This window comes from Balaenoptera ricei, chromosome 11 (assembly GCF_028023285.1).
Source record: "Balaenoptera ricei isolate mBalRic1 chromosome 11, mBalRic1.hap2, whole genome shotgun sequence".
In the NCBI taxonomy this organism is placed as follows: domain Eukaryota; kingdom Metazoa; phylum Chordata; class Mammalia; order Artiodactyla; family Balaenopteridae; genus Balaenoptera; species Balaenoptera ricei.
This window is the reverse complement of record NC_082649.1, coordinates 32,985,891-33,008,468: the sequence shown is the minus strand read 5'-3', so window position 1 is coordinate 33,008,468 and position 22,578 is coordinate 32,985,891. Positions and strand designations below refer to the sequence as shown.

The following is a 22,578-nucleotide window of genomic DNA, read 5'->3' as shown; positions in this document are numbered from 1 at the left end:
TGCACTACCAGGATAGGTCACACAGGCTCTGACCTTGCTAGTGTCCTCTGGTTCTGTGCCCTGTGGAAGACCAAGGCTTACCAAGGTGGCTTTTTTTCCCTTCAAGCCACTGGGTGTTTCCTATTAACATGGTGGTAGATTGCTGAGCCCCTGTGCCTTTAATCAGTTGATCTAAAAAAGAAATGGAAAATTTTATTCGAGCCAAATTTGAGGATTATAACCCAGGAGGAGCATCTCACAAAACCCTGAGAACTGTTCCGCCCATTAGAAGTCAAGACACAGTTGTATAAGCTTTTTGAGACAGAGGAGGGTTGTACATCAAATGACATATAATTGACAATTTACATAATCCAGACCTGAGCACCATGTAACCCCTTACCAAGAAGGAATTTTACCCTTAAGGAATTGTTGTCTTAGGAGAACGTTTCTCTTTATGGTTGAGTGGAAATTTCTGCCGATGGGGAAGGTTTGGTCAATGCATAACGCAGAGAACACAGTGCACGGTGGTGGGAGAGAGGAGGCCAAAGGGCACAGATTTTTTGTTTAAATTTTTCTTGTCTTGCCATAAAATATGTATTTCACAATTTCCCCCTGTTGATCATTAATCTTTTGACAGAAAGCATTAGGTGAGCAAATGTTTGGTCCCTCAAAGCTAGGGGGCTGCTTGCCCGCCTCAGTGTCCATCATGTCCCTTGATGCCAGGTCCTAGTAGCCCGGTTCTTTTAGAGGGTTATACTGGCAGAATATTTGTCAAGGATTGACAGCCAATTCCAAGTTGTCCAAAAAGGGACTTAAGCCAGTTTTCCTTGCATGTACATTGTGTATGTCCATAATTTTATAGAAAACTATAGATGTGATCTATAGTTTCAAGTCGTTCAAACATCATTATCTTAGTAGGAGCAAATGACACAGTGTGAAAGTCAAGAAACTATCACCTTGTAAGTTCCACAAACTTATTTAAATTGGTGGTAGGAGGAACAATGTTATTAGCAAAAGTTCAAGCCAAAATTCTCCTGAACCAAACCATTTTCATAGTACCAATATTTCCTCTAAACTGGGAGAAAGGATTGTTCAGAGCAAAAGTTTGACTCTTCGTGGGGCATGAGGTGAATTAAATATCACGGCCAAATGGCAGTACCATTGGAAAGCTGATGATAGAAACCAGTGTGCCTGCACTAAAGGCAGACTGACAGCTTGGCAGGAACTGTTTCCAAGGCTGCCTGTAAGTAAGTGACCAAGGGAAACCAATTGTGAATCTCCCTACTGGGGAGAGCCAAGGTCATAAACTTGTTCCATAAATCCACTGGTTCCCGTTAGGAGCTACCTGATACTCAACATCTAATATAAAGGATTATTTGTGGCCAGAACAGGCAGCATTAATTGCTGGTTAAAAGGGGTCTCACTGGGCTTCCCTGGTGACACAGTGGTTAAGAATCTGCCTGCCAGGGCTTCCCTGGTGGCACAGTGGTTAAGAATCCGCCTGCCAATGCAGGGGACTCGGGTTCGAGCCCTGGTCCAGGAAGATCCCACATGCTGTGGAGCAACTAAGCCCGCGAGCCACAACTACTGAGCCTGTGCGCCACAACTACTGAGCCTGTGCGCCACAACTACTGAGCCTGTGCTGTAGAGCCTGTGCTCTGCAACGAGAAGCCACCGCAATGACAAGCCCGCGCACCGCAACGAAGAGTAGCCCCTGCTCGCCGCAACTAGAGAAAGCCCGCGTGTAGCAACGAAGACCCAACGCAGCCAAAAATAAATAAGTAAATTTATTAAAAAACAAAAACGAGTTTCAGTTCATTCAGGAGAGGCCTGATATGGTCCCTTCCAACATGGCTGCAAGGAGTCCTTTATCTGATGTCTTTTCCAATATGAATAATGTCCTGGTTGCAGGTCATGGTGAATCTGATCTTCATCCAAAGTTAAGAGTACTGTGATAGCCTTCAGAAACAGTGTCCTTTTAATTAAACTTTGCAAGGAGCTATCTGAGAAGTGAGTCTTAGTCAGTAAATACCTGAATTAACAAAACTAGAATATTCACTGAAACATAATCTTTTTCTTTCTAAAGTTAACCTCATTTCTACCAAATACCTGGTTAACTGACCATATAGCTAGCTATAAATGACAAAAGACTTTAAGAGTCAAGGTTAAAGAACTTGATTACAATGCAATTGAAAAGAAACTTGGTTACTGCTGTGACATACACTAAAATTATGACTGATATCACTTACCAGGACATACCAGAATTTTGGGAGTTCCACTTAATTTCTAGAATGTATATATTAATAATGTTTACACATATGACATAAACTAATAAGTTTTATCACCATCTGTTTAACTGCTCCTCATTTAATATACCAAATAAGCCTAATTAGTTTAATATTCCTCTCTCTGAGATGGAGAGAAAAATATTTTGAGGTGCTCCAGGGACCCTTTGGAAAACCTCAAAGTTAGAGGTCAAATGACCTTCATTTAGTATTTGATCTTTGGAAACTTTGTCAAAAATATCAAAAAGTTTTAAAACACTTGGTCAAATAGAATCACAGGTCACTGTGAAACAATACCAATTCACTTAACCAGCGTGACGATAAACGATCTCAATAGCAGGGAATTTCCTCGTGGTTCAGTGGTTAGGACTCGGTGTGCACACTGCCAGGGCCCCAGGTTTGATCCCTGGTCAGGGAACTAAAATCCCATGAGCCAAAAACATGGCCAAAAAAATTAAAAACTTACTTAAAAAAAAAATCTCAATGGCAAATACAGATCACTTAAACACAAAGAAACTCACAATCTATTACCAAAAGCAGTTCAATATTTTAAGAAAACTTTGTCCTCTTAGAGAGAGGACCAAATTCAGGTTTTGTACCACTTTACCTTTAAAACATTTCCTTAATTAAGTTCAATCTTATCTCAGCCAATTTTGACCATGCACAAAACTCTCACACTGTTCCTTTTCCACAAACTTTCCACAACTTTCTGTATCTATTCAGAAACAACCAGGTCTAGGACAAAACCTTTTTTCCTTTAACCAAATGCATTTTCAATCCTCATACCTTCTTTGCTGAAAACACACATCCTACTTCCTTGCATACTGAAATGTTTCCCTTATAATTCTTAACCTTAAAACCTTAATTTTTTTCTGGAATTCCCTGGTGGTCCAGTGGTTAGGACTCTGAGCTTCCACTGCAGGGGCCACGAGTTCAATCCCTGGTCAGGGAACTAAGATCCTGCATGCCGCACATGGTGTAGCCAAAAAAAATAAGAATGCTGTTTGTCATATCAGCATTTCCTGATTGACAAACTTATGCTTATGCTTTAGTTTTCCTCTTCTAAGAACTTAGACCTCCCCAGCAATTAATGTTCCAGAATTTTATCCTGTTTGAAATGACCCGGATAGTGAATGAATTCTCGTAATTTACCTTGGTTTAGTTTCAAGTTACCAAAATCTGCAGATACTAACCTTTTCTTTCTGGCTGCACCATGTGGCTTGCTGGATCTTAGTTCCCTGACCAGGGATTGAACCTGGGCCTCCGGCAGTGAAAGCACAGAGTCCTAACCACTGGACTACCAGAGAATTCCCTGGTTCGACTTCTTTTAGGTGGCTCAGTTTCTCGCAATGACAGCCTAAAACCATCTTGGGTGCTCGGAACACTAGGTGATCAGCCTCTGTCACGCCGCCTGGATGAGCAGTACTTACTTAATGACTGTAATGGGATTTCCCTATGGAACCGCTACACGTCATGAAAATTGATCCTCAGACACTTCCCAAAGATCCTCAGTCATCTGAGGATGGCTTGTGGCTGGAAGGAGCAAAATGTCCCTTTATTCTTTGGCGCTGAATAATTCAGTCTCTGATTTCACTAGCAAAAGTTTTGTTCAGGGCTTCCCTGGTGGCGCAGTGGTTGAGAATCTGCCTGCCAATGCAGGGGACACGGGTCCGAGCCCTGGTCTGGGAAGATCCCACATGCCGCGGAGCAGTTGGGCCCGTGAGCCACAACTACTGAACCTGCGCGTCTGGAGCCTGTGCTCTGCAACAAGAGAGGTCACAATAGTGAGAGGCCCGCGCACCGCGATGAAGAGTGGTCCCTGCTTGCCGCAACTAGAGAAAGCCCTAGCACAGAAACGAAGACCCAACATAGCAATCAATCAATCAATCAATCAATCTTTTAAAAAAAAAAGTTTTGTTCAGACCATATATCAACTCTTTTTTTTCTTTAAGCCAAATTTAACAAAAACCCAGCCACATGTTTCCCTGGGCCTCTTGCCCAGCCCCCCTAGGTGCCTAGGAAATGCACTGGTGCCCCTTAAGACTCTAAGTCTTAAGTGAAAACCAACTCAAATAAAATTTTTAGGATCAACACCCAAACAATGAGATCCAAATATCAGGAGAACCCACCAAAAACACCTGGGGAGTGCTGAGAAGCAGGTGGGGCTCAATGGGCCCATGCTGGCACGGAGCACTTGTTCTGCATAGACTCCCGGTGGCCTCTGGCAGGAGTCTCTGATATCCTGCTGACTACACCAAGCATGTCGATGAAAAATTTTAATCAGTCGATCTAAAAAAGAAATGGAAAATTTTATTCGAGCCAAATTTGAGGATTATAACCCAGGAAGAGCATCTCACAAAGCCCTGAGAATTGTTCCGCCCATTAGAAGTCAAGACACAGTTATATATGCTTTTTGAGACAGAGGAGGGTTGTACATCAAATGACATATTATTGACAATTTACATAATCCACATCTGAGCACCATGTGACCCCTTATCAAGAAGGAATGTTACCTTTAAGGAACTGTCTTAGGAGAATGTTGCTCTTTATGGTTGAGTAGAAATTTCTGCCGATAGTAAAGGTTTTGGTCAATGCATAATGCAAGATACACAATGCACAGTGGTGGGAGAGAGGAAGCCAAAAGGCAGAGAAGATTTTTTTGTTTAAATTTTTCTTCTTTCCATAAAATAGGAATTTTATTTCACAGTTAATTGGCTCAAGAGTGAACCTGCCAGGATTAGATGTTATATATGTTACTCTTATACTGTAAAGCATTGTGAAGTCAGATTACTTTAAAATGATGTATCAAAAAGTCACGGGAAAAGAGCAGTTGAGTGTGGAAGCCCAGGGTTTATACCCCAGATCTGTCGTATACTAAATATGGAAATGTTTCCATTCTTGCCTATAAAATGGGGCTAATATAGTCTAGCCTGTCTGCCTCCCATGGTTAAGAGTATTAAGCAAAACAACAGTTTTTAACTTAGAATTCTATATAAAGGAAGTTTTAAAAATTATGCTCTTCTGTATTGTGTACCATGTTATATACCATTCCCTGAACAAGTTATGGGACTATCCTTTCTTCTGGGGAAAATTAGTCCTATTAGTGTGTGTTAATGTGGGTTCATGACAGTCAACATAAATACCTGCCATGTTCTAGGTGTAGGGAGAACAAAAGACCTAGTTTCAGGAAACAATAGTAGGTGCAGTGAGCCATGTGGCTGATTTAAAGAGACTGACTTTAGAAGGTAGTTAAAGCTTTTCCTTGGCTCTAGAGGCTCTAGCCCCTTGCCTGACCCAGCTGGTTCTTAGAGCCTAAGGTTCTAGGGGTTGTTGTTGACTGGCTCTTTTTTATGCTTTGAGATTTCATTCGTTGTCCTTCTGGGGCCAAGTTTTTTCATCAAACCTTTTTTTTCACTGCCTATCTGGAGAATGGCTGTCTGAAATAAAAATGCCACTTGGATCCCAAATTCACTTCCACAAACCACCAGAATAAGCTGAATCAGGAGATAAACACTAACTTCTACACTCCTAAGAAATCATCCCCAGTGGGTCAGAACCGTTTAGTGTGTCCTAAGTAGCATTTTAAAAATGAAAACACATCTATGCACTGCAAGTAGTAAAGTATGAGATTTGTTTCAATTACATATAAGGACTGAAACAGGATTACTTTTTTTTTCTTTTTTTTAATTGAGGCTCACAGTCTAGAGATACAAATACAAAACAACCACAGTGGGGCTTCCCTGATGGCGCAGTGGTTAAGAATCTGCCTGCCAATGCAGGGGACACGGGTTCGAGCCCTTGTCTGGGAAGATCCCACATGCCACGGAGCAACTAAGCCTGTGCGCCACGACTACTGAGCCTGTGTTCTAGAGCCCGTGAGCCACAACTACTGAGCCCATGTGCCATACCTATTGAAGCCCTCGTGCCTAGAGCCCGTGCTCCGCAATGGGAGAGGCCACTGCAATGAGAAGCCCTCGCACGGCAACAAAGAGTAGCCCCCGCTCGCCACAACTAGAGAAAGCCCACGCGCAGCAATGAAGACCCAACGCAGCCAAAAATAATAAATAAATAAATTTTAAAAAAACAAAAAAACAACCACCACAGTGATGCTCCCAGGAGGCTTAAGTCCAGCTGATAGGTGGTGGTGAATGCACAAAAGAGAAACAGCAGAGTGACCAGTATCCAGGGTCCTAGTCTATGCAGGACACAGTCACACCATCCAGATCTCAGTGCATCGACTGAAAGATGCACAACCTAAAAGTTGAGAATTATGTTTTATTTGGTGGACTTTCTGAGCACTCAAGCCTGGGAGGCAGCTTCTCAAGATAGTTCTGAGAGGCCGCTCCAAAGAGGTAAGGGAGGAGACTTTACAGGATATACAGGAGTTCTGCAGCAAAAACCAGGTAGTCAGAACATCAAAAGATGACTGTTAATTAAAGAAAAACAAACATCTCAAGTTAACGAATTAACACTTTTCTATGTATGAGAAGATGCAAGAGTCTGGGCTTATTGAAATCATTCCTTTGCTATGCACCTTAGTTGTCCAAGGCCAGTATCCTGTCTTTTCCCTTCCTGTGTCCCCTCAGGGTACGCCCTTCGGGTGGCTGCAGTGGCTGAGGGCTTGGCAGTGGCAGCCCGTTTGTCTCTCCTGAGTTCCCTCAGGGCTCACCATCAGGGGCGTTTGTAGTGGCTCATGGTGTGATGGCCACAGCATCCTTTGTTTGTTGATATGGCAGGCAACATTTTTCACCCACAGTGCTTCCCCTTAGTAATAAAATTCAACCAACGTTTGGGAGACGTTTCATGACCAATTTTGTCCCATGGTGCTAGGAAGGCTCATTCCTAGATCAGGCAAAGATTCTGTTGATAGCCTACTCAGTGTGTTAACTTTTTTTGGATTAGGCCCTGTTGATAATCTAAAATTCTCTGGATCACCTGTCTTACTAGTCTATTATGATCCAGGAAATGTTTTCCCTTGTTGCTTCTTCTCATATCTAGAATCACACTGTTACAATTATTGATCTATTTCCTCAAGATGTTTAGCCATCATTAATTTTGTTGGAGACCTGGTTACACATTGAGTAATGCAAGAGACAGTCTTATAAACTAGATGGGATAAGTAATAAAGCTAGTAACATTAATAAGGTTATAGTACAGCAGAGAGAGACACAAAGCATTAACTATCTGGAAACAAAGAGAACAAATTAAAACAATGATTAGTATAACTAGTTGTAATTTGGTTATAATAAACCATCAAGTTCACAGGAGACCCAGCTGGAGAAGCCAAATTCTGTAAGGATTAGGCAGAGTGAAAAAGATAAATGTTTCATCTTTGTTTATAAAGGTATACTTTATCAACTTTTTGTAGGTCATAGCATAAGAGGAAAGGTTTTTCTAGAAAACAAAGATTAAAAGCCAGGATATTACAGAAAAAGTCATAAAATTATAAATCATGTTGATCAGTTCATTCAGTCCCATGTAATTAATTTCTGATGATCTGGATGAAGTGTTCAGGTTTTCCATTAGAGTTTTGTAATTTCTTACCCAGTTCAGTGGTATGATCCAAAAGTTATCAGAAACTTATATTTGTCAGAAATCCTTTCTATGAATTTTCTTGGAAGATTTTCATTTTATAAAAGCATCAGAGTAAACCAATGATTGTCTATAAATGACAAGACTTAAATGGCATGGTTAAAGATCTGATTACAAGGCAATTGGCAAGAAACTTGGATATTTCTGTGACATGTAACATTTTAAGATAATAACTAGAATTATGACTGATAACACTATACCAGAGCATATCAGAATTTTAGGAATTTCACATAAATTTTGGAATATCTATAACATTTATCCATACAGTAAACTAAGGTTCATCTCCAATCATTTGACAATGTTTCTCAAGTAATTTAACATACCAAATAGGCCTAATTAGTTTAATATTCCTCTCTGAGATGTCTTAGGGTTCCTTTGAAGCATCCCAGAGTTAGCCAGAGGTCAAAAGAACTTTTGTTGGGCTTCCCTGGTGGCGCAGTGGTTGAGAATCTGTCTGCCAATGCAGGGGACACTGGTTCGAGCCCTGGTCTGGAAGGATCCCACATGCCGCGGAGCGGCTGGGCCTGTGAGCCACAATTGCTGAGTTTGCACATCTGGAGCCTGTGCTCTGCAGTGGGAGAGGCCGCGATGGTGAGAGGCCCGCGCACCGCAATGAAGAGTGGTCCCTGCTTGCCGCAACTAGAGAAAGCCCTCGCACAGAAACGAAGACCCAACACAGCCATAAATAAATAAATAAAATTTTAAAAAAAAAAGCAGTATTTCAAGAAAACTTTATTCTCTTAACAGAGAGAACCAAATCCAGTCTTGCACCAGTCTACTTTTAATAACAAAATCCATTTACGAAATTAAATTGAATCTAATCTGAGCTTGACCATGGATAAAACTCCTTTTTCAGGGCTCCCTTTTTACAAATCTTCTACAAGTTTCTGTATTCATATCAATTTGTCCCTTATTTTTTTTAATACAGAAATAACCAGCTCTAGGACAAAATCATTCTTTCCTCTTAACAAAATGTACTTCCATTCCTCATACCTTCTTTTGCTGAAAACACACATCCTACTTTCCTTGCATACTGAAATATTTCCCTTATTATCTTTAGTAGTTCTAATTACATACTACAATTTTAACTGTTAAAAACCTTAATCTCTAGCACAAACCAACAAGCAGCAAGCAATTATAAGCTGTTTGTCATACCAGCATTCCCTGATGAGGAGTATCCCATAACCTCTAGAAACATATAAAATAATTTCTTTCCTCAATGTGGTACAAGGTATGTTTGTAATAAACCCAGACATCTTTAGTTTTCCTTTCCTAAGAAGAATAAAGTGATTAACTTTAGACCTGTTTAGCAATTAATGTTTCAGCATTTTATCTCATTTGAAACGACCTGGACATTCAATAAATTCCCATCATTTAACTTAACTTAGCAAAACTCAAGTTACCAAAAATCTAGAGAAACTATTTTAGACAGACATACCCGGCATAATTATTTCTAAAAGAGTTCACCTGGGGCTTCCTTGGTGGCGCAGTGGTGGAGAGTCTGCCTGCCAATGCAGGGGACACGGGTTCGAGCCCTGGTCTGGGAAGATCCCACATGCCGTGGAGCGGCTGGGCCCGTGAGCCACAACTACTGAGCCTGCGCGTCTGGAGCCTGTGCTCCGCAACGAGAGGCTGCAATAGTGAGAGACCCGCGCACCGCGATGAAGAGTGGCCCCCACTTGCCGCAACTGGAGAAAGCCCTCACACAGAAACGAAGACCCAACACAGCCATAAATAAATAAATTATAAATAAATAAATAAATAAAATAAAATAAAAAGGAACGTTTAAAAAAAAAAAAAAGAGTTCACCTGAAAACTCTTATCTCATTTACCTTCATTTTATAACTTATGAAAATATTATCCTACCACGTTAATTTGTTGCTGTTGTTGTTGTTGACAAAGTCTGTAACAGAAATAACATGAATGCGGGGCTTCCCTGGTGGCACAGTGGTTAAGAATCCACCTGCCAATGCAGAGGACACGGGTTCAAGCCCTGGTCTGGGAAGATCCCACATGCCGCGGAGCAACTAAGCCTGTGCGCCACAACTACTGAGCCTGCGCTCTAGAGCCCACGAGCCACAACTACTGAGCCTGTGCTCTAGAGCCCACGAGCCACAACTACCGAACCCCGTGTGCCTAGAGCCCGTGCTCCACAAGAGAAGCCACCACAATGAAAAGCCCGCACACCACCAAGAAGAGTAGCCCCAGCTCACCACAACTAGAGAAAGCCCGCACACAGCAACGAAGACCCAACACAGCCAAAAAAAAAGACGTGAATGTATTGACCTTTAGTAAACCTAGGTACAATACAGTAAGACATGTCTGTATTAATTAAGTCAGCAAGCTTAAGCTAGCTTTAATACCAGATGTTATACTATATATAAAATAACCAACAAGGACCTACTGTATGGCACAGAGAACTATACTCAATATTTTCTTTTCCTTTATAGGAAAAGAATCTGAAAAAGAAAAAAAGTATATATATAAAACTGAGCCACTTTGCTGTACACCTGACACTAATACATTGTAAATCAACTATACGTCAATAAAAAAATATTTTTAAAAACGAGATGTTAATTTAATATTGAATATTTCTTAGATCACATAAACCTGAAATTCATTCCAACCACTTTCTTTTATATTTAGAAATATTTAGTTTGTAACACCTTACTTTTAAGTCAATTATATAGAGCTCTTTTTAAATTTTAATTTTGATAATATTTCTAGGGGTAGATACATCTCATAATAATGTCTCATAATAATGTACACACAGACACATAAATAGACAAAACTAGAGATCTCATAGCTTCACTTTAAAACTTAGTTATTGGGAGAACTGCGCAGAAGGGGAGAGGCAGCATGTGGAAAGGAGGGCCTCTGCAGTGTGGATTTCGGCAGTTTGGAGCACAATTATTGAAGACAGCTGTGAAGCCACACACTCCTCTGGGTTCTCTGGATCTTCTGCCTCAGTTACAAGCACCTCCTCCATCAAATGTCTTCAAATTCCTGAGAAACTGGAGCTCACTAGTGAGACTACAGACAGCCCTACTCAGTCACCCTGGTGTTCACAGTATCGCAGACAACTACTAAAATCCCAACCAGAGCTGAGTACCTCTGCAGAGTTTTTTGTAGACGATAGACCAATGCCTAATTTGGAAAAAGAGAAGGAAATTGAATTAGATAATGAGGATTATTGCATTAAACAAGAATACCTGTTATGCGAAGACTACAAATTATTCTGGGTGTCGCCAAGAAACTGCAGAGTTAACCATAATAAAGGTATCTTCTCAACCTGTCCCATGGGATTTTTTTTCTTTTATAAATTTATTTATTTATTTTTGGCTGTGTTGGGTCTTCTTTTCTGTGCGAGGGCTTTCTCCAGTTGCGGCGAGCGGGGGCCACTCTTCATCGCAGTGCACGGGCCTCTCACTGTAGTGGCCTCTCCCGTTGCGGAGCACAGGCTCCAGACATGCAGGCTCAGTAGTTGTGGCTCACGGGCCTAGCCGCTCCACGGCATGTGGGATCTTCCCGGACCGGGACACGAACCCGTGTCCCCTTCATTGGCAGGCGGATTCTTAACCACTGCGCCACCAGGAAAGCCCCCATGGGACTTTTATATCAACTTCAAGTTAAAGGAACGTTTAAATGAGGAGTGTGATAATTTGTGTAGCTGGTATCAATACCAAGATGGCTCTATCATTTGGCACCAATATATAAACTGCTTCACCCTTCAGGATCTTCTTCAATACAGTGAATTTATTACCCATGAAATAACAGTGTTGATTATTTATAACCTCTTGACAATGGTGGAGAAACTACACAAAGCAGAAATAGTCCATGGTGACTTGAGTCCAAGGAGTCTGATTCTTAGAAACAGAATCCACGATCCCTATGATTGTAATAAAAACAATCAAGCTTTGAAGAGAGTGGACTTTTCCTACAGTGTTGACCTTAGGGCAGAGCTAGACATTTTTAACCTCAGCAGATTTCAGACTGTATAGATCCTGGAAGGACAAAAGATCCTGGCTAACTGTTCTTCTCCCTACCAGGTAGATCTGTTTGGTATAGCAGATTTAGCACATTTACTATTGTTCAAGAAACACCTGCAGGTCTTCTGGGATGGGTCCCTCTGGAAACTTAGCCAAAATATTTCTGAGCTAAAAGGTGGTGAACTATAGAATAAATTCTTTGTGCGGATTCTGAATGCCAGTGATGAGTCCACAGTGTCTGTTCTGCGGGACCTTGTGGCAGAAATGAATGGGGTGTTTGACACCACATTCCAAAGTCACCTGAACAAAGCTTCACGGAAGGTAGGGAAGTTAATCAGTCCTGGGGCTTTCCTCTTCCAGCAAGATAGGCAGTCAAGTCTCTCGCAGATTCCTGCCTAAAACCAATGGTTGTACTGTGGAACACTGGACCTGTATATGCTATGATTTAATTTAGGTATACTACTAACACTTCTCTACTTTTTGGTAGAAGTATATTTCTAGGTAACTGGCATTTTCTACTCAACAAGGTACCTCCTCTTGGCCTTGTCTAACTTTAACAAAGAACTGTTTTATTCTAAATAGATTCCGTATTAATGGGTACCTTGTTGTCATTTTTTTAAACATCTTTATTGGAGTATAATTGCTTTACAATGGTGTGTTAGTTTCTGCTGTATAACAAAGTGAATTAGCTATACATACACATACATCCCCATATCTCCTCCCTCTTGCGTCTCCTCCCACTCTCCCTATCCCAGCCCTCTAGGTGAACACAACTTTGTTGTCATTTAACGCATTTGTCTCAACTTTTCCCGTTTGTAATTTGTGACCTGTACCCTTATGATCACTATGTATTTTGTAAAGAATAAAATAGTATTTGTTAAAAAAAAATAAATAAATAAACTTAGTTATTGGGACTCCCCTGGCGGTCCAGTGGTTTAAGACTCCAAGCTTCCACTGCAAGGGACGCGGGTTTGATCCCTGGTTGGGGAATTAAGATCCCACATGCTGTGTGGGACAGCCCAAAAAAAAAAAAAAAAAACTTAGTTATGAATCAGTTATCACAATATAAACTTACTAGTTTATAAATAACACTTGGAATGAATTAAATTTGCTTGCTCAGATGACTAAGCCTTTACTATTTGTGGAAAAGACTTTTAAGATTTGTATTTGTCCTTGATAAACCCTTAAGGAGGCTATTAATTAGATTTTGGCTGAGGGAGACTTTCCAGCTGTTTTGAGTTTAAAAAGGCCACTTTTTCCTTTTTTTCTTCCTTGGTTTCAGGTTCTTTCTGATTGAGTTAATTAGGCTCAGTCTCAGGTTTCTGTGGGCTGTATTTACATTTCTGTTGTCAAGATTTGCAAGACATGGACTCCCCTGGTGGTCCAGTGGGCACGAAGGAATTCAGGCGCTTTTGTCAATCTTTTAAGTTGATTAATTGGCCTGTTGCCCCAAGTAACTGTTGGTCAAGTATCTCAGTGTAATTTTTTCCAGCCCTTTAAATATATTTTTTTAAACTGGGGTAAATAGAGCAGACTTGTTTGGGGCCCTTTAATGTTGGGAACCAATAGTGGGTCCCTTTGGCCCATCCAACCTTAGGTAGTTTTGTATCAAACCTTTAATTTAATCCCATTAACGTCTGTTTTATTTATTCCATTTTTAAGTAACCACCTTAAAATTTCCAACTTGTTGGGAAAAAGTCCCTAGACTTTCCCTTCAGTTTTTTCTTGTTTTCCTGTTAATCAACCTAATTAAAATTAATTATTCTAATGTTTTTATTGTTATCCATAAGACCCATTGAGGGGAAGCAGAGACCACAATAAGGCTTCCCAAACCATTTTTTGGGGGGTGGGGGATTGTTTTAAACTAAGGGAGTTCTTAGGTTAACCATTATATATATTTTTCCCACCTTTTTTTTTTCCTCATAGGTACCAATAAAACAGCTAGTTATAATGAGAGCTCCCTAAAACTTTACCAACTCAGAGTTTTTCCAATTTAAAGGCTCCATCATCTGGCCATTAATGAGATGTATCTTAATAGTGACTCAAACCAATAAGATGCAAGAGGCATTCCCCACAAGAGAGTGTGAAGGCTGCTGCCTAAACAAGATCCAGAAAGTTTATTCCCAAAAATAGTCTAAGGAAGTAAAGGCCTTTGTTGTACAGGCTGACGCAATGAAGGTTAAGACGGCAAAAAATCCCCGAGAGTTGGTACAGCCAAAAGACTGCTCAGAATCCCAGTCTATTTAATTGGCTGCCAAATGTACACCATACGTGCACCTTTTGGATGGCAGAGACCAAGTTCTCAAAAGCCATACACACAAAAGGCTGTTAGAAGATCGAGTAGAACATTTACATCTCAAAGACACAGGAAGAGAAATGAAACTTCCCCCAGAAGGGCTTTTGTTTTTGTTTTTTTAAGGTCAGAATTTTGAAAAGATGTTTTTATCAAGCTGGCTTTTTCTAACTTAACTGCGTATTCAATAAATGAGCCCAATCTGAGTCATTTTCAGGATGAGATTTCCTTTGACTCCCAATTAAGTAGGTACTTGCAAGTATGAGCTCCGTACATTCATGAATCTGGCTAGAGTGTTAATCGGAGGTTGGTTTTCTGAAGCCCTTCGTTTTTGTTTGAGATAATCTATTTCCCGTTTTAAAGTTGAATTCGTCGGGGATAAAACTTACTAGTGCACTTTTATCCTGACAAATTCTTATTAAGGTAGCCAATTTGAGGAAAACATCAGGTTTATCTAAACATTCAGCCCAGACTGCTCAGTACTTTTTTCTTTGGCCCCGCGGTGTGGCATCTTAGTTCCCTGACCAGGGATGGAACCCGTGCCCCCTGCAGCGGAAGCGCAGAGGCTTAACCACTGGACCACCAGGGAAGTCCCCAGATATCTTTTCAACTGAGCAAATCCAAGTGTCTTTCAACCGGGTTCCCCCAGTATCTTTCAGCTGGGGGGCATTTTCTTCCAATGTCTTTCAACTGGGCTCCCCTAGTATCTTTCAACTAGGAGGTCACTCCCCAATGTCTTTCAACTGGGGAGCCAGGAATCTGTTAGACACTGCCAAATAAAACTCAGGATAATCAACCAATAATCAGGAGATCCAAGAACCAGGAGAGACTCACCCAAGTTCGTATGAACTCTCCAAGGAGGCGGATGGGCACAAGAGGCCTCTTCCAGTACCAAGTGTCCGGTTCCTCGTAGAGTTCAGGCGAAGAGGAGAAGTTTGCTCTGGTTCCCTCCATGGTCACCAAAACTGTTGACTGAAAAAAAAAAAAGCAAAACCTCAAAGTTGAGAATTATTTTATTTGGCAGACTTTCTGAGGACGCAAGCCCAGGAGGCAGCCTCTCAGATAGCTCTGAGGGACTGCTCTGAAGGATAGATAGGAGTTCTGCGACAAAATCAGGTAGTCAGAACATCAAAAGATTACTGTTAATTAAAGAAAACCCGACATCTCACGTTAATGAATTGAGCTTTTTTCTGTGAACAGATAGATGCAAGAGTCTGGGCTCACTGACACTTTGCCTTTGATATGCGCCTTAGCTATCCAAGGCCAGTATCCTGTTCTTTCCCATCTTGAGCCCCCTCAGGGTGCGCCGTTGACAGTGTCTGCAGTGGCTAAGGGCTTGGCAGCGGCAGCCCATTTGTCTCCATCCTGGGTTCCCTACGGCTCACCGACGGGGCCGCAGTACTGGCTGATGGCTAGATGGCTGCAGCGTCCTTTGCTGATAGGGCAGCAACATTTTTCATTCACAGTTGCAAAGGACCTCGAGCCTCAGGAACCCACTATGTTCCATCTAGGAAGGCGCTGTCGCAGCCTCCCCGGAGCCAGGTTCTTCCAGGAGGGTCCTCTGCCCATAGGGAGGGTCGTCGGGCCTGTGGCCCCGGGTCTGGAAGGGCGGCGCGGGGGCGTCGGCGGAGCCCGAGGCCTCCCAGGGCTTGGGCCTCCGCGGGAGCCGGGACGCCGTGGGTTCGCCGAGGGTCGCCACGACGTGGCGCCTCTCCAGGCCGGGGAGTCCCCGGCCCTGCTGGACCAGTTGCAGGAGCTGCGCCAGGGTCACCGAGGCCGACGCTGAGTCCGCGGGTGCAGAAGCCGCGCCAGTCCCGCTCTGACTGCCGGAGGGCTCCATGGCTAGCTTGGAGCCTGAGCACTTCCGGGAGGGATGGGTGCAACCACCGTCGGAGGAAGTGAAGGGGGGCGTAGACCGTACCAAGCGGCCCAGAGAGCGGGGAGCACTGGAAAACATGCTCCGCGCGGAAACGCTTCACCCACACGTACACCACTTAGCCCGCCCCAGAGCCTCCAACATGGAATGCTTTAGAACACGGGAAGGCTTGTACAGAATGGAACGTGCCTGCCGACACGCCGATGCAGGGAAAAAGACCTGAGTTTTCACACTCGCCCGGGCACCGCGCACACACCTGCCTTCATGCATGCGCTGAGACTACTGCATAGACACGTGGTGGGGGGGGGGGGGCGGGGGAGATAACCTCCATCCCAGGCTCCAGAGCACCAGACAGAAAATAATGGAGGAGATGTCTCCAGTGGTCTCAGGAGAACTGGGAACAAAGGACACCACTGCAGAGCCTCGCCACTCTCTCCCCATTTCCTGCCATCAGGACTATTCCAGGCTTTCCCAGAGGGGAGGAGAGAAGATGAAGGCAAGCCAGGAGTGCTACATTCCCTCCAGCTGTTTGGGAAGCCAATGCCAATAAAACCCAGGTTTCTAAGTTTATCGAAAGCTAGCCTGATCTGGCACAGACCGCCTTAATCAAGTAAGCAAAGCTTAATTACTACTAAGCGGACAAACTGGCATCATCTGCCTCCTGAAGTGATGCACTGCAGGGACACTACAGGTGCAGGGACACTGCATCTCCTCTGTAGTGTTCCTGCCAAAAGTGTTCACTCTGAATCTAAACTGGAGGAAATGAGCAGACAAACCAAAGTGAGAGACATTCTGCAAAATGACTGGCCTGGATGCTTTATAGATGTTGATACATAAAAGACAAAGAAAGAAAAAGACAAGATTGAGGAACTATGTCAGACTAAAGGAAATGTGAAAAATGCAAAATGTGATCCTGTGTTGGAGCAAAATGAGGGGAAAATCAGTTACAAAGGACATTTTACCCTTGGGAAAATTTGAATATGCTCTGTATATTAGATGACAGTGTTACATCAGTGTTAAATTAGGTGCAGTAACTGTGCTTTGGTTACATGGGAGAATGACCTTGTTCATAGGAGATACATGCTGAAGTATTTATGGGTGAAATGTCATGAGAGAGAGAGAAAGAGAGAGCAAGCAAGCAAATGTGGCAAAATTGCTAAGAACTGGTGAATCTAAATGGTTTGAAATTTCTCAAGATACTTCAAAAACAAACGTATGGTTACCAAAGGGTGGGGGGGAGGGATAAATTAGGAGTTTGGGATTAACATATACACACTACTATATATAAAATAATCAACAAGGACCTACTGTATAGCACAGGGAACTATAGTCAATATTCTGTAATAACCTATATGGGAAAAGAATCTGAAAAAGAATGGATATATGTATATGTATAACTGAATCACTTAGCTGTACACCTGAAACTAACACAACATTGTAAATCAACTATACTCCAATATAAAAGAAAAATAAAAAATAACTTTAAAAAATTTGTCAAGACGAAAAGTTGGAAGGGGTGAGCTTGAGAAGCCAGTCGGGAGGAAACTGATCAAACTAAGTGTTGTATAACAAAGAATTTGACTGGCCTTTGTCCCTGGTTCCTTATGGGGAGACTAAATCCTTGGAATTTCCCAAGTATTAGAAGAGATATTCATGGTGGGCCTTGATAGTTTATGCCAAGGAGGTGACTCATGGTGGTCCCTAAATGGTTTCAGGACTGGGGCTGGCCAGTTATGGGAAGAGGGTTGGGGCTTTGAGCCATGGGGGGTCCAGGAAGGGGGCCTGGAGATTGAGTTCAGCCTCCAGCCAATGATTTAATCACCCATGCCGGCATAATGAAACCCCTATAACAACTCTGGACACAAAGCTCAATGGAGCTTCCTGGCTGGTGAACTCATCAGTGTGTCAGGAGGGTGATGTGCCATGGTTCCACGAGCAGATAACACAGAAGCCCTGCATGCCGGACCTTCTCAGACCTTCCCCTGTGCGCCTCTTCATTTGGCTGGTCCTGCTGATTTGTATCTTCTCTAATAAAACTGTAATCCTAAGAATAGCACTTTCCTGAGCTGTGTGTTCTGTGAGTTGTTCTAATGAATTATTGAAACTGAAGGGGATTGTGGGATCCCCCAAACTGTACCCAGTGAATCAGAAGTGCCTGTGGCCTGGGACCCCTCTGAACTTGCAGCTGGCACCTGAACTAAGAGCAGTCTTGTTGGGGATTGTGCTCTTGAACTTGTGGGATCTGCGCTAACTACGGGTGCTTAGCACTAGAGCTGAATGGCAGTACTCCATTTGGGGTTTTTAACCCAACACTGAATGAAGGAAGAACTCACCTTTCTCTCTGTGGCCTGCATCAGTTTCTGGACTCCCTCCTAAATCACTAGGTTCCCTTTCTTTCTCAGATGTCCTTGGCCCCAGTTCCACTCCCAACATCCTATCTGGGGGGCTCTGGTTTTCTGCTCCACCATTCCGACCAGCGAAGGGCAAGATGAAGACATCTTTATGAGATTAAGACCAACCTTGGGTGTCCTCCCAGGCTCAGTAAGGACCAAATTTCCTCAGAATTAGGGACAGTAATATGTATGTGTTTGGGAAGTGGGGAGTTGTCTCAGTGTCATCTTTTTTCTTCCCTCACATTCTTTCATCTCCTGAGCACAAGTCTGTAGTATGGACAGGACAAGTCTAGGAATCAGGGGTTGTCAGGAGGGACCTCACACATCACTGAGAATAACCCTCTTATATACAGAGAGGTAAACCGAGCCTGTGAAAAGGAGTAACAGGGCTGGGATGGGAACCTGAGCCCACTGACTCGTAACCCAGCCTGCCTCCCCTTGATGGGGCACAGAGGCCCCTGCCCCTGTGGACAGCCATTCTGAGTCTGTGCCCTGCCACACATGTGCATGCAGAACGCAGGGAGGCAAAAGAAGGAAAACCAAGTAAGCCCACAGGCAGGGGAAGACACTTCCCATCCAGGCCCATCTACAGCCTTTCCCTCCATCTGCGAGGACCCCAGAAGCCAAGAGGTCACGTCGGCAGGGTGTGGCAAGGCCAGATGTCAACCTCTAGGTGTAGAGACAGGCTCCAAACACCCCTGAACTCATTTATAACCCATTAGACATCTTTCACCCATGATTTTCAACATTGCATCTCAACAGGAAACACCCTCCCCCCCATTTATTGGAGCCCAATTCATCCTTCAAAGGCTTCTCAGTGGGCCCACCCCTCCCATCATTGCCATCAGAATGAACCGATCCTTATTCTACGCTCCCACAGTCCCTTGCTCATCCACATACTCTTAGGCCATGAGTCCTACTCACCTAGTATCCCTATGTGCCCAGACCAGCACCTGCAGAGACCTAGTGCTCAGAAAATGTTAACTAGGGACTTCCCTGGTGGCGCAGTGGTTAAGAATCTGCCTGCCAACTCAGGGGACACAGGTCCGGGAAGATCCCACGTGTCATGGAGCAACTAGGCCCGTGCGCCACAACTACTGAGCCTGCACTCTAGAGCCCACGAGCCACAACTACCGAAGCCCACGTGCCTAGAGCCCGTGCTCTGCAACAAGAGAAGCCTGCGCACCGCAACAAAGAGTAACCTCCTCTTGCTGCAACTAGAGAAAGCCCAAGTGCAGCAATGAAGACCCAACACCTCCAAAAATAAATAAACAAATAAATAAATTTATTTAAAAAAATTTTTGACTACCCTCAAGGAATGTACACTGTTACAATTATAAGTTAACGTACAATAGTATGTTAAAGTTTTATATTAGCATTACTGGGATGGGGCTGGAAAAAAAAAAGAAATAAAATGTTAACTAAATGCCTGCCTGACTGAATCTATTATTATAAACTCAAGGAGAAAAGACTGAATTCAACTCAATGCAAGCATTGGCTGAGAGCCTGCCATGTGCTGTGCACAGCGCCAAGTGCTTAGTATACAGACCCCTGTCCTCAAGGGGCTCACAGTCTACCGAAAAGTCACAGAAGTAAATTATTATGATAATTATGATATACATGTATCACAGAATTTATTATATAAGTAATGCAGTATGGTGCCTGATGTGGTAACAATGTAATGTGCCAACTGAAATAAGCAGCCCAGGACTTCCCTGGTGGTGCAGTGGTTAAGAATCCGCCTGCCATTGCAGGGGACACGGGTTTGAGCCCTGGTCTGGGAAGATCCCACATGCTGCGGAGCAACTAAGCCCGTGAGCCACAACTACTGAGCCTGCGCTCTGGAGTCCACGAGCCAGAACTACTGAAGCCCGCACGCCTAGAGCCTGTGCTCTGCAACAAGAGAAGCCACCGCAATGAGAAGCCTGCGCACTGCAATGAAGAGTAGCCCCCGCTCGCCACAACTAAAGAAAGCCCATATATAGCAACAAAGACCCAATGCAGCCAAAAATAATAAAAAGTAAATTAAAAAAAAAATTCAGGGAGTAAAGGAAACCTCCTTGCAGTGGGGGAAATGCACCCAGGTAATGCACTGCATGCAGAGGTATCACTATTACTTGAATTATCATTGGGAAAAAAAAAGAAAAACAAAAATTATCATTGGGGGTGGCATGGGATGAAGTGTAGGGTACTGCATTGCTGGGGTGGGGAGATGGGAGATGGAATGGCTGTGGCCCTTCTTCACTATGGTGGGGAGTTATTTGGCTTCTGATGGCCTCCGGGAACATGTGCAGGGGAAAGGAGAACTGGGAGTTACCAGTGCCTGATGAGGAATGTGAGTGAGCAATTAGGACTCCTTGATGGGACCTTGAAGGAGTCCCTCACCTCCTACAGAGAGGGTTCATATGGCTGACTCAATACTCAGCCCTCTAGGGAATTCCTGACGGTCCAGTGGTTGGGACTCCGAGCTTTCTCTGCCGATCAGGGAACTAAGACCCCACAAGCCACATGGCCCCGCCAAACCAAACAAAACAAAACAAAAAACCTCAGCCCTCTAGGTCTCTTATGCTAAGGGAAAGGCATTGATGGGGAAGGGGTGGGACCCTGAGATGGGGACATTTGGACAGACATGGATAAGGCTAATTCTGAACTCCTAAATTCTTTTGAAGTGTCTTATCTGTAGAGACAATCTCCTCTTGTTGTGATCCTGTCTCCTGGGATATCAGCCTCAGAACCCTTCCTGCCTCCATCCCTCCTGGCCCCAGGCCCTTCATGAGTTAGATCCCAGCACAGCCTGGGTGGAGAAGCACAAGGCCCACGCTAAGAGGAGAATGCCCCCAGACAGAAAGAGTCACAGGCCCTGGCAAACTGCCTTGGCAGGAGCCACAGGAGCGTGTGTGGAAGAGGGTTCGAAGGGAAACAGACCCAGGAGCGTGGAATGTAAGATCCAGTTTGGCCAAACTCATGGCCATGGATGCTCATCCAGGATTTGGGACTTCATGTATTGGCTCGAGCACCTGGGAGAGGAATTCATAGTCTGCTAGCTTGCTTAACGAAAGCCTGGACTTAATGGTAACCTAGAGTTAATCAACTTGAAATGCCAGAATTTCCCTGGCATACTATAGAGGAAGGAATCCAAAATCTCAGAGAGATGGGAATGCTGGATTGGATTTATTATGTGCAATCTGCTTAGCCACCCCTAGCCATGTATTTTAAGGGAGTCTGGAAAACACTCCCTTCACCAACACATTAAGAAATGCATTGGTGGGCTTCCCTGGTGGCGCAGTGGTTGAGAATCTGCCTGCCAATGCAGGGGACACGGGTTCGAGCCCTGGTCTGGGAAGATCCCACATGCCGCGGAGCAACTGGGCCCATGAGCCACAATTACTGAGCCTGCGCGTCTGGAGCCTGTGCTCCGCAACGGGAGAGGCCGCGATGGTGAGAGGCCTGCGCATCGCGATGAAGAGTGGCCCCCGCTCGCCGCAACTAGAGAAAGCCCTCGCACAGAAACAAAGACCCAACACAGCCAAAAATAATTAAATAAATAAATTAAAAAAAAAAAAGAGTAGCGATTAAAATACAGATTTAAAAAAAAAAAAAAGAAAAGAAATGCATTGGTAAGGGCCACCAGCATCCTTGGCTAGCTCTGACGGCTGTCCTCTGTAGGCTGGAGATGCTAATGGGGGATGCTGGATTGTGAAACTTAATTCCTTGATCTTGATGAGAATAATGGTATCCTGGTGCGGTAAAGAGCAGATGGCAGTGCTTAACAGCCAAAGGCAAGGTAACTACAATGACCCAGAATAAAGCATGGGAAAGAATGGTCATCAGGTGGACAAAGTGACAGGCGCTGGACCGCGGTCAGCCGTTCCCCCAGGCACTCCAGGGCTTGTTCAGTGGACCCATGATGGCAGGGATGGAAGCTATGCTTTGGCTTAATAACATGGTCTTCCCCTCTCTGAGGCTAATCTGGCTGTAGCCAGTGCTGAGTGACCATCCTCCTTACAGCCTGATTGGGTACCGTTCTCACCTGGTGTAGACTGATTTGATTGGGAGCCGCCCCCCCCCCCAGTGTGGATGGACTGTGCTTTATCCTCAAGAGAACAGACACAGGGGACTTCCCTGGCGGTCCAGTGGTTAAGACTCCACGCTTCCAATGCACAGGGCACGG

At 43.8% G+C, this 22,578-nt stretch overlaps 1 protein-coding gene and 1 pseudogene across 3 annotated transcripts; one reads left to right on the top strand and one right to left on the bottom strand.

Annotated features, from left to right (window-relative positions):
- Positions 1 to 2,797: 2,797 nt before the first annotated feature.
- On the bottom strand, positions 2,798 to 15,996 carry C11H6orf226 (chromosome 11 C6orf226 homolog). Of its 3 annotated transcripts, XR_009505572.1 has the most exons (4): positions 15,367 to 15,996; positions 14,973 to 15,110; positions 4,394 to 4,553; positions 2,798 to 4,025 (listed from the first exon to the last, which is right to left on the bottom strand). XR_009505572.1 is itself a non-coding variant. In XM_059937452.1 (1 exon), the coding sequence occupies exon 1, from the start codon at positions 15,976 to 15,978 to the stop codon at positions 15,646 to 15,648; it is 333 nt and encodes a 110-aa protein (XP_059793435.1). In that variant the 5' UTR covers positions 15,979 to 15,996; the 3' UTR covers positions 15,134 to 15,645. The 3 variants fall into 3 exon arrangements, 1 of the variants encoding a protein (XP_059793435.1); XR_009505571.1 differs by lacking the exons at positions 2,798 to 4,025; positions 4,394 to 4,553 and adding an exon at positions 10,572 to 11,003; XM_059937452.1 differs by lacking the exons at positions 2,798 to 4,025; positions 4,394 to 4,553; positions 14,973 to 15,110 and having other exon boundaries at positions 15,134 to 15,996.
- Positions 6,535 to 12,244, top strand: LOC132375286 (mitotic checkpoint serine/threonine-protein kinase BUB1 beta-like; annotated as a pseudogene).
- Positions 15,997 to 22,578: the final 6,582 nt, after the last annotated feature.

Coding starts and splice junctions, on each gene's coding strand:
- C11H6orf226 (XM_059937452.1), bottom strand. CDS start 15,978: ATGGAGCCCTCCGGCAGTCAGAGCGGGACTGGCGCGGCTTCTGCACCC.